Source organism: Poromitra crassiceps (genome assembly GCF_964638095.1).
Source record: "Poromitra crassiceps genome assembly, chromosome: 26".
Taxonomy (NCBI): Eukaryota; Metazoa; Chordata; class Actinopteri; order Beryciformes; family Melamphaidae; genus Poromitra; species Poromitra crassiceps.
In genome coordinates this window covers 14,866,653-14,881,930 of record NC_139640.1, presented here as the reverse complement: position 1 = coordinate 14,881,930, position 15,278 = coordinate 14,866,653, and the positions used below count along the sequence as shown (strand labels likewise).

The 15,278-nt window shown below is 44.5% G+C and overlaps 1 protein-coding gene across 1 annotated transcript in view; it reads left to right on the top strand.

Annotated features, from left to right (window-relative positions):
* Nucleotides 1-11,661, top strand: part of ilk (integrin-linked kinase) — a gene marked incomplete at its 3' end in the record, with an annotated part of 29,222 nt that extends 17,561 nt beyond the window's left edge. Inside the window, exons 5-13 of the mRNA XM_083661298.1 lie at nucleotides 1,300-1,396; nucleotides 2,073-2,156; nucleotides 2,244-2,329; nucleotides 3,166-3,275; nucleotides 5,205-5,332; nucleotides 7,820-7,941; nucleotides 8,231-8,330; nucleotides 9,930-10,060; nucleotides 11,512-11,661. Of these exons, the coding sequence (XP_083517424.1) occupies nucleotides 1,300-1,396; nucleotides 2,073-2,156; nucleotides 2,244-2,329; nucleotides 3,166-3,275; nucleotides 5,205-5,332; nucleotides 7,820-7,941; nucleotides 8,231-8,330; nucleotides 9,930-10,060; nucleotides 11,512-11,661 (1,008 nt within the window). The remainder of the gene's footprint in view (nucleotides 1-1,299; nucleotides 1,397-2,072; nucleotides 2,157-2,243; nucleotides 2,330-3,165; nucleotides 3,276-5,204; nucleotides 5,333-7,819; nucleotides 7,942-8,230; nucleotides 8,331-9,929; nucleotides 10,061-11,511) is intronic.
* Between the last annotated feature and the right edge of the window lie 3,617 nt (nucleotides 11,662-15,278).

Genomic DNA, 15,278 nt, shown 5'->3' with positions numbered 1-15,278 from the left:
ACTATAGCAAGATCAAAGTGAAAATAATGTTCTATGCATCAGCTAGAAAAATATAGCCTATTAGATTGGTGAAAGTTTGTCCAGAAAGATATCATTTTCTCTCGCCTGCTGCAGGAAGGATGATGCACATAAATATACCCTACATTATGTCAAGTCATTGCATAAATGTGTTTTTATTGTAAAACTAAATGTGAAATAGGGCCAAGTTATTGGAGGGACATCACAGTATAGCAGATGCCATTAGAAGCGCGTTCCGAAGCGCGTTCCGCTGTTACTTCTCTAAATCACGTTAACTCGACAAGGGGTATATATAGGCCCAGGAGGACATATATGTTTCACATAGGGTGGTATTTTCATTTCGATGTTTGATTTGGTCCAATATTGAAATGTTGACAATGGCAGGCTGTGTTACCATTACACATTAATTTAGAACTACCTTTTATATCTATTTTGGCTCATTTGGTGGCTATTTAGTAGCGAAATGAAGAAACACAATGCATGCTGGGAACTCAGAGAGAGAGAGAGAGAAGGGTGACAGAGAAGAAGCAGTGAAGGCACAGAATAGGCGTGCTTTTCAAAAGCGCAAAGCGCTAAATGTAGGCCAGGTCCCAAGATATCACTAGGCTGGTATTTAGCGCCGACACGCCCACTTTGGGACTGCGCCACGCCCATTCGGCCTAAAGCGCATTTGGCAGCCTAAAGCCTATTGCTATCTTGCCGAAACAGGCGCAAGGCACGTTTTTTTGCGGTTAAGGCCCGTAATAGCGCCGATGGCCTGTGGGAGAATAGAGCCCAATATCCTCGCTTGTAGTTCAACACACACACACACACACACACACACACACACACACGTATATATTAAGATAATACTTTTTTCGGGTTGGCTGATCTGGCCGATCTGTGAATGAATGATTGTGAGCCTCTCCTGAGAGAACATGTAGACAGCTGTGCCCGCCCCCCCCCAAGTATTATTGCTATTATTACGATTATTGTTGTATGTTGACTATGTTCCACTCAGGCATAAAAATTTGTTCACTTTTATCTTTAACATCTTTAAGATTTTAAACGCCAAACCAAACACTGTCTCCTCTCTCACTGTAGGTACTAAATAACATTGCATTTTGCTCCACCACAGCACGCATAGCTGAAGTTAGCTACCAGAGTTTCTTCTTCTTCTTCTTCTTCTCTGCTTTTTTTCCATCGCGTCGCACCTCCCTTGAAGCGCTCTCACACCCCCCAGAGGAGGAGGCACACCTCGCCGTTTGAAAACCGCTAACCTAGTGTTTCCCTCTTCCTCAGGACCTGGTAGTCAGCGGGGCCCAGGTGTGTACGTGTAACAGGTACGGGCAAACACCTCTGGATAAAGCCAAGCCCCACCTCAGCCTGCTGCTTCAAGGTCAGGGTTCATTTGATATGTTATCGTCAAGCCCTTTACACACTCAACGCTTTTTACACACTCAACGCTTTTTCTTTTTTTTTTCTTTTTTTTTTAAGAATTTTTTTTTCACGATTTTTTATCCCATTTTTATCGCCCATTAGTGCCAATTTTAATGTATTTATCCTGGTTGCTGCTCCACCCTCTGCCGATCTGGGGAGAGCCGAAACTGGCTCCATGCTTCCTCCGAGACATGGGCAGTTAGCCAGCCGCTTCTTTTCACCTGACAGGGGAAGCTTCACCGGTAGGACATAGCACGTGGGAGGATCACGCTATTCCAACCAGTTCCCCTCCCTCTGAACAGGCGCCCCTAACGACCAGAGGAGGAACCACATTAGCAACCAGGATATTGCATATTTGGTGAGGGGTTCCTATATGAAGGAAACCCCCCGGAGGCACGGGGAGAACATGCAAACTCCACACAGAAAGGCCCTTTTGACGACCCCACCTGGGCGGTGGGCACTCGAGGACATGCGGACAAGCACGCATTCCTTCAGTGTTCACAGCGTCCCAGGGGGGAATCGAACCCAGGACCTTCTAGCTACACACAGCTTTTTACACTCACAGCTTTTTACACACACAAATAATATGATCCATACAAAATGAACATAATCACAGCTTGATTGTCTGTTCTTAGAAAAGGCAGAGAAGCAGGGCCAGAACACCACCAAAGTCCCCTACAAGGAAACCTTCTGGAAGGGCACCATGCGGACGCGTCCCCGTGAGTAAACAGTCACTTCACAAAACACACAAAAACATCAAATCGGGTTATTTGTTGGACTAATCCTTCCGTTTTGTGCTCGATCAGGTAACGGTACTCTCAACAAGCAGGCTGGTGTTGACTATAAGCAGCTCTCGCTCCTGGCCAAGATCAACGACAACCACTCTGGAGAGGTCAGTGTCAGTTAGGGGTGTCAAAAATAATCGATTATAAGATGCATCGCGATGCGGACGTGCACGATTCTGCATCGATTCACAAATGTCAAAAACCGATTATTAAAAAAAAATATATATAGGCCATTCCTCGTGAGTCCAGTGAGTGTGGTAGCGAGTGGATTGGTTAAACTCACTCCCCCAGTATAAAGGCATGTTAATCAGCTCCGCCAAGGGAGCTATAGCTCTCTTGGTGGAGTGGTTAGTGTCTTTGACTCCCAAGCCGAAGGTCGGCGGTTCGTATCCCACCCCTGGGTAAGCCCTTAACATGGGTTGCTGCAAGTACCACCTACACAACGCCGTTAACACGTAGATTTGACTTCACTTCTCGATGTGAATGTAACGTATCGTGATATTGTGGCATGTTGTGGCGAGCGGTGTGTTTTGATGTTTATCGGCTCACCTTAACGTTACTTGCGAGCAGGTCTGCCTCTCTCTCGGACCTCGGTCTGTCTCTCTCTGAACGGTCGGGTTATTTCAGTGTGATAGCCTACATTTCACATCGTATCAATCGTTGATGTTTCCAATGCTCCAAACGCCCACATTGTATAACGTTAAATTGCATCTCCACTGTTTTGGCCTTTTTCTTCCTTGATCTTAAGATAAGTCCACACAGCATGAGAGCGCAACGACTTGGAGATGATATACAGTATCATAGTGCAAATCATAATTAATGCACAACTATAAGACGATGGCACATTTGGTGTGTGTGTGTGTGTGTGTGCGTGTGTGTGTGTGTGTGTGTGTGTGTGTGTGTGTGTGTGTGTGTGTGTGTGTGTGTGTGTGTGTGTGTGTAGTTGTGGCAGGGCCGCTGGCAGGGGGATGAGATCATGGTGAAGGTGCTACAGGTGAGAGACTGGAGCACCAGGAAGAGCAGAGACTTCAACGAGGAGCATCCTAAACTCCGGTAGAGATCACACACACGCACACACACACACACACACACACACACACACACACACACACACACACACACACACACACACATATATATATATATATATATATATATATATATATATATATATATATATATATATATATAGTTCCCCCCACAGGTGTCAACTGTACCAGTACTCTACATGTATAACTAGCTACTAGCAAACATGGATAACTGAGTGCGTTTACATGCACACCAATAAACTGTTTATTAGCGGATTTCTGAGTTACCTGATTATTCAAGTGGTCATGTAAACAGCATAAACCGATAAGCTTTATCCGTTTATGGTCATAAACGGGTTATGAATAAACCGATAAACACACCTAGGTTTCTGGGCAATAATCGGTCTTCTCTCTGCATGTATACAGCATAACCAGCTTTCTTTCGGGTTTATAGATCTGCGCATGTACACGTTGCGGGAGAGAGAGGCAGCTGGAGACGCGCGCTGCTCACTCACTCACTCACTGGCCCCTTTCTGCTTCTTCTCCCCGGCCATGGCGCACCACAGCCGGCTTGATGAGATGAAGGCGAGCAGCACGGAGCTCCTGCAACAGGCATTTCCCGACCTGCTGCCTCCCCGTTGCTGCACTGCTATGTTGTAATGTGGATACAAGAGATGACGAATATTTGTCTCGAATTGCGAATAGAACGACGCATTAATAAAACGCATTGGACTCAGTGTGCAAGCCGTGATCTGTGTGTGACGGGTTTTTTCAGATGACGGATTAAAAAGATTTATACGAACAAAACGTAGCCTACTCAGCTGTTCAAAACACAAGTTATCCGCCACTAAATACCTTAATTCTCTCCGTTTTCTGACAGCTATTTAAATTCAGTTGGGTCAAGATCTGTATCGTTCATGTTATTTGACGTGCTTCAGTCGCCTGCCTGTCTCTGTGCGCTATGCTTGGTAAAGTTGGAAATATATGACAGATTCACACTTCCAAAGCGACGCCTCCCGACAACGAGATACAAGCTAATTTTCACCTAAACCATCCTCCGAGCAGGACAAAGAAGTAATGAAAATGTGATTTTGCATTTTGCAACTTCTTTTGTTGTTTTATTGCGGAATTACCGCTGCCTTCTGGAGAGAAATCCGGCTAATTGACTGAATCATGTAAACCCGGATTTTTCCTATTGTCGGATTATTAAAGTGCATGTAAACGCAGAAATCAGATTATTGCCATAAACTGATTATTCTCAGTTATCCGTTTATTGTCTGCATGTAAACGCACTGTACATGTAGCATGTAAAATAATAAAAAAAAAATAATAATAATTCCACCACTATCAAACCAAAGCAATACTGTAAACTAACTGACACAAAAGTTAAACATGTGCCAGCTGTTTGTGAAGCGCGTGCCTGTGGATGATTAGCACAGGTAGATACCTTGCTTAAAGGAAAAGATCAGCCAAAAAGTTAGTAGTTAGTTTATGGGCTAGAAACTCTGCCAGATGACAGGCACTAGGCGCCATTTTCCCCTTCATTTGGAAGAGAAAATTATCCTGAAATGAAGATTTGATTGACAGCTGCATGTCGTGAAATGATTGGTTGAAATGGGGTAGAAATTTGATAGTACTAGGTGACGTCAGCAAATTGTAGATTACTGTTATCAATGAAATCTTGAAAAATGAACTTTTGATGTGAAAAAGTGTGAAAAACTAAAGAAATTAGATTTTTGTGATTTTTTTTGGCATACATCATTAAATAGGTGCACTGCATACCCAGGTATTTGAACTAAAAGAAAAGAAAAGTCATTTTTGGGTTCAGCTCGACTTTAAGCCAGCAGGTGTGCGTATGCCCCCGACCCGACCAATCACAACAGAGTATTCACCCAGACCATGCAGGTATAAAAGTCTGATAAACACCTCATTTCCTCTCCCCGCTCCTCCACAGGATCTTCTCTCACCCAAACATTCTGCCTGTTCTCGGGGCGTGTCAGTCACCTCCCTCCCCTCACCCCATCATCATCACCCACCACATGCCCTATGGATCCCTCCACACCATCCTGCACCAGGGCACCAGTGAGTACCTTCAACATACACACAACACCTCCACACCATACTGCACCAGGGCACCAGTGAGTACCTTCAACATACACACAACACCTCCACACCATACTGCACCAGGGCACCAGTGAGTACCTTCAACATACACACAACACCTCCACACCATACTGCATCAGGGCACCAGTGAGTACCTTCAACATACACACAACACCTCCACACCATACTGCACCAGGGCACCAGTGAGTACCTTCAACATACACACAACACCTCCACACCATACTGCACCAGGGCACCAGTGAGTACCTTCAACATACACACAACACCTCCACACCATACTGCACCAGGGCACCAGTGAGTACCTTCAACATACACACAACACCTCCACACCATCCTGCACCAGGGCACCAGTGAGTACCTTCAACATACACACAACACCTCCACACCATACTGCACCAGTGAGTACCTTCAACATACACACAACACCTCCACACCATACTGCACCAGGGCACCAGTGAGTACCTTCAACATACACACAACACCTCCACACCATACTGCACCAGGGCACCAGTGAGTACCTTCAACATACACACAACACCTCCACACCATACTGCACCAGGGCACCAGTGAGTACCTTCAACATACACACAACACCTCCACACCATCCTGCACCAGGGCACCAGTGAGTACCTTCAACATACACACAACACCTCCACACCATCCTGCACCAGGGCACCAGTGAGTACCTTCAACATACACACAACACCTCCACACCATCCTGCACCAGGGCACCAGTGAGTACCTTCAACATACACACAACACCTCCACACCATCCTGCACCAGGGCACCAGTGAGTACCTTCAACATACACACAACACCTCCACACCATCCTGCACCAGGGCACCAGTGAGTACCTTCAACATACACACAACACCTCCACACCATACTGCACCAGGGCACCAGTGAGTACCTTCAACATACACACAACACCTCCACACCATCCTGCACCAGGGCACCAGTGAGTACCTTCAACATACACACAACACCTCCACACCATCCTGCACCAGGGCACCAGTGAGTACCTTCAACATACACACAACACCTCCACACCATACTGCACCAGGGCACCAGTGAGTACCTTCAACATACACACAACACAGGAGATGGTTCACAATCACATTAGGAGAGATTTTCAAAAACAACATCACCCTACAGGTACGCAATCATTTATAACCTACCTACTGTATATTGTTCGAATGATCTTAACCCATTGATACCTGATGCAGCATTTGCATGTACATGTATACCCCTCATTTGTGTGTGTATCCCTTTAAGACTGCGAACCGCGTGACCCTAAAAAATTTCCGCTTTGAATATATGGCCACCGGAAAAAAAATTCCGCTTTGCATCAGGTATCAATGGGTTAAATGATTCAGTGTACATCTAAAATCTAGTCTCCCTAAAACTAGAATTGAGAGGTGATGTCTAAGGGCGGAGATATAGACGGTTTTCACGGAATTGTACAACGCGGTGTGCCGAGAAACACCTCTTAGCCGTTGTAAAATCAATGTAAACCATAGCCTCTTAACATAGCTTATATACTGTCAGCTCTTGTATTAGCAAACACTGCACCAGGAAGTAAGATAGGGGCCATTTAGAATGTTTATGTTGTCAAGTTAAAACTTTCTATAGTTGCTTTTAACTACATGCTGGTGTGCGCATGATGGCTGCGTAGCATTAATTCCTCCTCTCCTCTCCTCCCCTCTCATCTCCCCTCCCCTCCTCTCCTCTCCTCTCCTCTCCTCTCCTCTCCTCTCCTCTCCTCTCCTCTCCTCTCCTCTCCTCTCCTCTCCTCTCTCCTCTCCTCTCCTCTCCTCTGCTCTCCTCTCCTCTCCTCTCCTCTCCTCTCCTCTCCTCTCCTCTCCTCCTCTCCTCTCCCCTCCTCTCCTCTCCTCTCCTCTCATCTCCCCTCCTCTCCTCTCCTCTCATCTCCTCTCCTCTCCTCTGCTCTCCTCTCCTCTCCTCTCCTCTCCTCTCCTCTCCTCTCCTCTCCTCTCCTCTCCTCTCCTCTCCTCTCTCCTCTCCTCTCCTCTCCTCTGCTCTCCTCTCCTCTCCTCTCCTCCCCTCTCCTCTCCTCTCCTCTCATCTCATCTCCTCTGCTCTCCTCCCCTCTCATCTCCTCTCCTCTCCTCTCCTCTCCTCTCCTCCCCTCTCCTCTCCTCTCCTCTCATCTCATCTCCTCTGCTCTCCTCCCCTCCCCTCTCATCTCCTCTCCTCTCCTCTCCTCTCCTCTCCTCTCCTCTCCTCTCCTCTCCTCTCCTCTCCTCTCCTCTCCTCTCCTCCCCTCTCCTCTCCTCTCCTCTCCTCTCCTCTGCTCTCCTCTCCTCTCCCCTCCTCTCCTCTCCTCTCCTCTCCTCTCCTCTCCCCTCCTCTCCTCTCCCCTCCTCTCCTCTCCTCTTCTCTCCCCTCCTCTCCTCTCCTCTCCTCTCCTCTCCTCTTCCTCAGCTTTGGTGGTTGATCAGACCCAAGCAGTGAAGTTTGCGTTGGACATTGCCAGTGGCATGGCTTTCCTCCACACTTTAGAACCAATGGTCTCACGGCTTTTTCTCAACAGCAAGCATGTTATGGTAAGACAGTTTGATTAGGAAATGATTGCATCTTTTTTAAATATGTGCTTTGATTTAATAAAATGTAACTCAATATGTAACTTGAGTTACTTGACAAAGTAACTGGCATAATATTACTGAAATCCTAGTAATAAGTTATATTACTGAGTTACTGCTAAAAGTAATATATTACATGTAATATGTTACTTTTGTAATGAGTTACCCCCAACACTGGTAATTAGAGCATTTATGACTAGTGCATTTTAGTGCAGTAGTCTAACACTAACGAGCTGATGTGATTAACTGTCAGATCGATGAAGACATGACAGCCAGGATAAGCATGGCCGATGCCAAGTTCTCCTTCCAGTGTCCTGGGAGGATGTACTCTCCGGCATGGATGGCCCCTGAAGGTACTGACCCCTCTTTTCCTCGTTCTCCTCCTCCTTCCCCGCCTGCTCCCAACCTCCCCCTCACACCTCCTCGTCATCCATACTGTCCGTGTCCTGTGTCATTTAGTCCCAGCTGTTCAGACAGAGTCACACTGCTTCTCTTCTGTTGCTCGTGTTGAATGAAGACAAACCGGCTGGCTAGTCCCCCTTTATCTTCACTCAAGTAGGCCACGGTCATGTTTCAGTTTTTACAGATTATGAAAGTGCAGATTGTAAACTTTCAAATGATGTGTCACACATTGAAATCTGAAAATAGTTGAAGAAGATATGCGCCTTGCGCCGTCCGCCAGGTGTTCTGCCGAGTTTTGCTCCCCCGCCCAGCAGCAAAAAAAAGCATCCCCACCTCACGGGAGCATACTTGTAATGATTTATACAGAAATGTAAAAGTGATATAATTGTCTGGTAGACGTGACCTCCCTGATTTCTAAGTTAAAACAGCCCCGAAATATGTTGGGGATGCAATCCTCGGCGGGGTGCGCAAACGTTCACGCCACGTGTCGCAAGCGCAAATTAGAGCCGTGCCAAAATCATCTGCGCCCCAAAATGCATGCGCAAACGCGATTTGGGCGGTCTTAACTACCAGAATTATTCACGGGTGTGGCCAGGCAATGCTGTGTATTACGTCAATCAAAACCAATCAGATTCCCGTCTCGCAATGGCTGTTTGCGCGAGGCATGCAATATGCTGTAATTCTCTCCATGCGTAATAGAGTGTACTCACTCGTGCGAGGACAGAGGGAGCTTATTGACAGATCGTCTGTGGTGCCAATGACCCTTCGGGTTATGACGGTAAATAGCCTATGTCCATTGTCCAACAAGTTTTCTCAATTAATTTCCCTCTTTGCGATGTGATAAAAGTTTCTCAGTGAGTTATAGTTGATTGCCTCACTGAATTATCTGCTAATACCCAATTTTAGCAGCATAATTTGATGTCCTGGCGTGGCAAGGCTGTGCGTAATGACATATCCAAAAGGGATTTTATTTGCACTGCGGTGCGCTGCACGGAGATTATGGTGCGCAACCCAGCGCAGAGAGGTATTTGCGTGTAAGAGCTAAGAGGTCCTTTTCAAAGCTCTTAGCGCAAAGTAATTGCGCGCTGCTGACGATAGCATAATGCCATCTATCACCACATTGTTGCAGCCAATGCCCAGTACAATTATCACAGGCATGCGCTTGTGTCCGTCCCCAATTTGCATTGCGCACGGCGTTAAAACGAGCGCAAACGCTAAATTAGCGCTTTTGGGAAGATAGGGCCCAAGGCGTCTTGTGTGAACAGTAAGGCGTAATACGTTCAGCTTGTGCCTGCTTCAAGCTTCAGTTCTGCTTACGTTCGGCGTCCTGTGCGAACGAGGGCTTAATCCAGCTTCCCACCCGCAGACACAGCCAATCGTGCCTGCATCGACACCCGACCAAGCCGGAGGTAACACGGGGGACACTACCCGGACACCCTGATCCAGGTGGTTTTAACCAGGCTACCCTTTCACCAGCCCGTGTCACATTATGTATGTCCCGTCCGCGCCTTGTGAATCCTTGTGCCTCCTGTCCTCTCCTCTCCTGTCAGCCCTACAGAAGAGACCCGAGGACATGAACAGGAGGTCCGCAGACATGTGGAGCTTCTCCGTGTTACTGTGGGAGCTGGTGACCAGAGAGGTGCCCTTCGCTGACCTCTCACACATGGAGATAGGCATGAAGGTGACTGATGGAGTGACTGGCTGACTGACTCACTGAGTTTAAGTGAGGGAGTGACTGACTGACTGACTGACTGACTGAGTGTGAGTGAGTGAGTGAGTGAGTGAGTGAGTGAGGGAGTGAGTGAGTGAGTGAGTGAGTGAGTGAGGGAGTGCATTTGGGATGGTGACATTCTGCCATTGCTAGAATGATTTGTGGCTTATAGAAATAAACGTAACTGCATAGTCTTTACGTTGTTGTCATTCACAACTTTTATTTATGACATCATATTGTTGTTTTATCAAATTGTGAAACCCATATCGCGTATCAAATTGTATCGTGCGCATGTACGGGTTTGTGTGCATTTATTTAATCACGCATAGACCTAGATGTCTAGAACAGTGGTTCTCAAAGTGGGGTCTTTGAGGGGGTTCCAGGTGGTCCCCAGCAAAAGGAAGGATCATTTATTTTCATTATATTAAGTAACATAATGAGCAACTGTTTTGGTCATGGGTTTCATACACTTTCTGTAATAAAACATCATTGACATTACTGTGTATGTATGTATTAGGGATGTTCATTTTGAACAATTTCCATAATCGAAAATCGGGAAAGTTAACGATCAATTATCGATTATCGATAGCGTAATAATAATAATAATAATAATAATAATAATAATATATATATATATATATATATATATATATTTTTTTTTTTACTTTGGTCTGGTAATAACGTTGCGCGTTCTCGGCCAGCTATAATGGCGATGCCGCTGTGTAGTAAGAATATCAGACACTAGCGCTGTGGCCAGGTAAACAAACATGTTACATGTCAGGTTACATGATGTAAGGCAATCGGCGTCTTCCAGCTTAGCTGACAGCACAAGAGTCAAATCAACAGGCCTGAGCCTCACTGAGGTCCGCAGACCGCTGGGTGCGTTTGTTTGTGTCCCCGGCGCATGCCGGTGTGAATTCCCCATGTTTAAAACAGTTTTGTTGGCACAAAGGCCCGTGCCCAGCCAGAAAACTAGAGACTATATGAAGCTCCACCTCACGTTAGTCGACTGTGCAATGGAGTGGGGCGAGGAGGAGCGAATTCCACCCAAACCTAGTCCGCAAAAAAAATAAAATAAATAAATAATAATAATCGATCAAAATTCCACATGATCGAATCAATTCCTTAACGATCAATTATCGATTTTCGATAATTGATGAACATCCCTAGTATGTATGTATTTATGTATGTATGTATGTATATATGTATATATGTATATATGTATATATGTATGTATGTATGTATGTATGTATGTATGTATGTATGTATGTATGTATGTACGGTATGTATACATACATGCATGCATGCATGCATGTATGTATGTATGTATGTATGTATGTATGTATGTATGTATGTATGTATGTATGTACTGTATGTACTGTATGGACGGACACTAACAGTGGCTCTCTCTGCCTGCTCAGGTGGCTCTGGAGGGTCTTCGGCCCACCATCCCCCCGGGGATCTCCCCCCACATCTGTAAGCTGATGCGGCTCTGCATGAACGAAGACCCCGCCAAGAGACCCAAGTTCGACATGATCGTCCCCATCCTGGAGAAGATGCAAGACAAGTGAAGACCACCACAGCTATAGAGTGCAAATGTCACACCGTCTTCTGGGTTCAGCATGGGGCCTAAAAGAGATTTAAGCCCATTCATTTTCCCATACATGTTTAGAAAAGATCCTCATAAAAAAGAGTTTTAGTTTGCCAAACCAAGCGATTCAGATATACTGAGAATCAGGAGGGACCACAGAACATTTCTGGGGGGGAAATCTCTCTCTCTCTCGCTCTCTCTCTCTCTCTCTCTCTCTCTCTCTCTCTCTCTCTCTCTCTCTCTCTCTCTCTCTCTCTCTCTCTCTTTTTTGGGGAGGGGGGGGGGGTTCTGGGTGTATAATTGTTCTATGGTCTCTCCTGATTCGGAATATAGCTTAATTGCTTGGTTTGACGAAGTAAAACTAGTTTTATAAGTATTTTACTATCTATCATCTCTTTCCATGCCGAACTCCAAAGAGGGCGTGACTTAGGCACTCTGTTCACCCAGTCCTGTGTTGTTGGTGCCTTTCTTCTTTTCTTTTTGCAGTCAAGATGATCAACAAACTACTTTTGTCTCTCTCTTCACTGAAGTCATGTGGGCTATCTGCTAAGCTAAGCTAAGCTAAGCTAAGCTATCTGCTAAGCTAAGCCACTGTAAATACTCATAATGTCAGAGACCACTTCAAACCACAAGTATTATAGAGGCCATTTACACCTGGCGCTAACATGCATTTTCTGTGATCAGATTGCAATCAGATTGTATTTTATCACTTCAGCCTGATTGCATTTACACCTGGCGTTAACATGCATTTTCTGCAATCCGATTGCAATCAGATTGCAGAAGTGGTTGTCCTCTCAATCCCCATAAAGTTGGTGTATCCAGATTGAGAGGACACATTGCATTTACACTCAGGTTCAATGTGTACACAATGCATCCCTGACCACCTCCGGGAGGTGGTTTGGCCGATCAGATTGCAATCCTTCTTCAATGCGTTTTGGGGGTGTTTACACCTGGCATTTCAAGTGATAAAACACAATCTGATTGTAATCTGATCACAGAAAACGCATGTTAGCGCCAGGTGTAAATGGCCTCATAGGCTATTGCTTTTCCTGCATCATTTCAACGTGGCTCATCTCCTCAATGGGCTTTTTGACCTGGCTGGCTATGTTGCGCTTTTATTACAGACCAAACTGTATTGGCAAACGTCCTACTCAGGTGTGCAGTGTTGGGCTCATTACTCACAAAAGTAATATATTACTCATTGCTCTGTTCAAAAGTAATATTATTACATTACTTTATTACTCCCTGCCAACAGTCATTTGTTACACTACTCGTTATACAGTATTACTTTTCCGTTACACCCCACAAAATTGGTAGGCAAATTTTTTGAATTTTCTCATCAAAATTCTGACTTTGCGTGTGCGTAGTACGTGTGAATGAAAGCCTAATGTAAGCACAGCTGAGGCTGAGGCTTCAGAGTCTGAACGTATAGTCTAAAGTTCAGACTATCCGTTTTTTCTCTACAGCCTATGAATGAATCCATAAAAAAATACATGATTGATGGAGAGCATACCTGCATGTATGTATGAAAGTGATGATGAGACACTTTTAAACGGTTTCAGTTTTTAATAATGCTGTTGTAAAATTGGCAACAGGGGCAAACGGGTAGACCCAAACAAAATGTCGGCAAGATGACAAAGTCCAACGCATTCTATCATGACACAAGGTGCATGTTTGCATTGTTTGTGTCACAAATAGCCCTGCAACCTTAACCTGAGGCATGCTCAAACAAAACTGCCAGTGCTGGAGAAAGTATAATGCAGTAACTTGAAGTGACTGATTAGTAACTGTAATATTATTACTGTTTTTTTGGAGAATGTAATCCGTTACACTAACTTGTTACTGGGGGGAAATAATAACCGCCCAACACTGCTGGTGTGTATCGTGTTGGGATTATAGGGACGATTCAGAGAAAACATCATGAACAGATCCAAAGCAATGTGTATAAAAAACAATGTTGTGAACAATAATGCAATAAATATTTTATATTTATAACAAATCCATTTTCAGACATCTTCCCTCCTTGGACCAGCATGGTCATGCTGATGAAGCTGGTGGACCAGCATGGTTGTGCTCGTGAAGCTGGTGGACCAGCATGGTCATGGTGGTGGAGGAGATTGTGATGCACATGTTTGGTCCTCCAGGCATTTTTCACAAAAGTCATGCATGTTATTTTTGTATGCTCTCATCCTGGAGCAAAGAGAGACCTTGGAATTGCAAAGCACACACACACACACACACACACAATTGGTGTTGGTTGAAAATTTGTGAGAATAATTGCATGGCCTCAAAGTCAATTGCATCGTTTTCCTATTGTTTTCTCTTCCCAAATTTGCACAAAAACAAGTGTCTATGAAGCAACTCATGAAACTCATGAAAAAATACCTTAAAAACATAATGATTATTATTACTACCACTACTATTATTATTATTATTACTTGTATTATTATTATTACTTTTTATGAAATGTTGTATTTTCAAAACACAACATTGTATGCTGGTGTACCAGCATAGTTTTTTTTTATGCTGGACTGGTACACCAGCATGAAAAGCTATGCTGGTGTATGCTGGTTTTTTCAGCAGGGTAATTAAATGGTTAAACTTTAGAACACTTCCACTGTGAACTTGATAAAAAAAAACTGTGCAATAATGTGTCAATAGAAGTTGTAAAGATATAAAACACAGTGGAAAGTGTTCTAAAGTTTAACCATTTAATTCTAATTAAAGATGATCTGTTTGATGAGCATGCTCACTTGTGGTTACATATTTCTTAAAGCACATGTCTTATTTGATATCTTTACAACTTCTATTGACACATTATTGCACTTGTTTTGCTTCAGACCATTTTGTTCTTCTGTCCAATGTCTGTCCAATATAAGCATCAAACATCAAACTTTTTTATCAAGTTCACAGTGGAAGTGTTCTAACGTTTAACCATTTCATTCTTCTTATGAGTAGAAGTGAAGCAGTATCTAGATTGGATTGAACTGTTTAAATACATGTGGAATCAATGGTAAACAATGGGAATGTAGATCAAAGGTTCCCAAAATAGATGGGGTCCTGTCCAGGAGGTGCCCTGACGCAGGTGACAAAGGCCATGTTCAGACTAGGAGGCCAAATCTGATTTGTGAACTTTAGTGACCTATTAATGATTCTATCCAGATTGGTTTTATGAGTCTGGACGCTCCAAATCTGATTTGTGTCACTTGTCCCAAACCACATATGGAGGTCTGGACACACAGATCTGACTTGAACACTTGCCCAAATCAGATTTGTGGCCGTGCGGACACTCTCCCAAATCAGATTTGGGAAACCAATCAAGATAATGATGATTAATGAGGCCATTTACACCTGGCGCTAACATGCGTTTTCTGTGATCAGATTGCAATCAGATTGTGTTTTATCACTTGAAATGCCAGGTGTAAACACCCCCAAAACGCATTGAAGAAGGATTGCAATCTGATCGGCCAAACCACCTCCGGAGGTGGTCAGGGATGCATTGTGTACACATTGAACACAAGTGTAAATGCAATGTGTCCTCTCAATCTGGATACACCAACTTTATGCGGATTGAGAGGACAACCATTTCTGCAATCT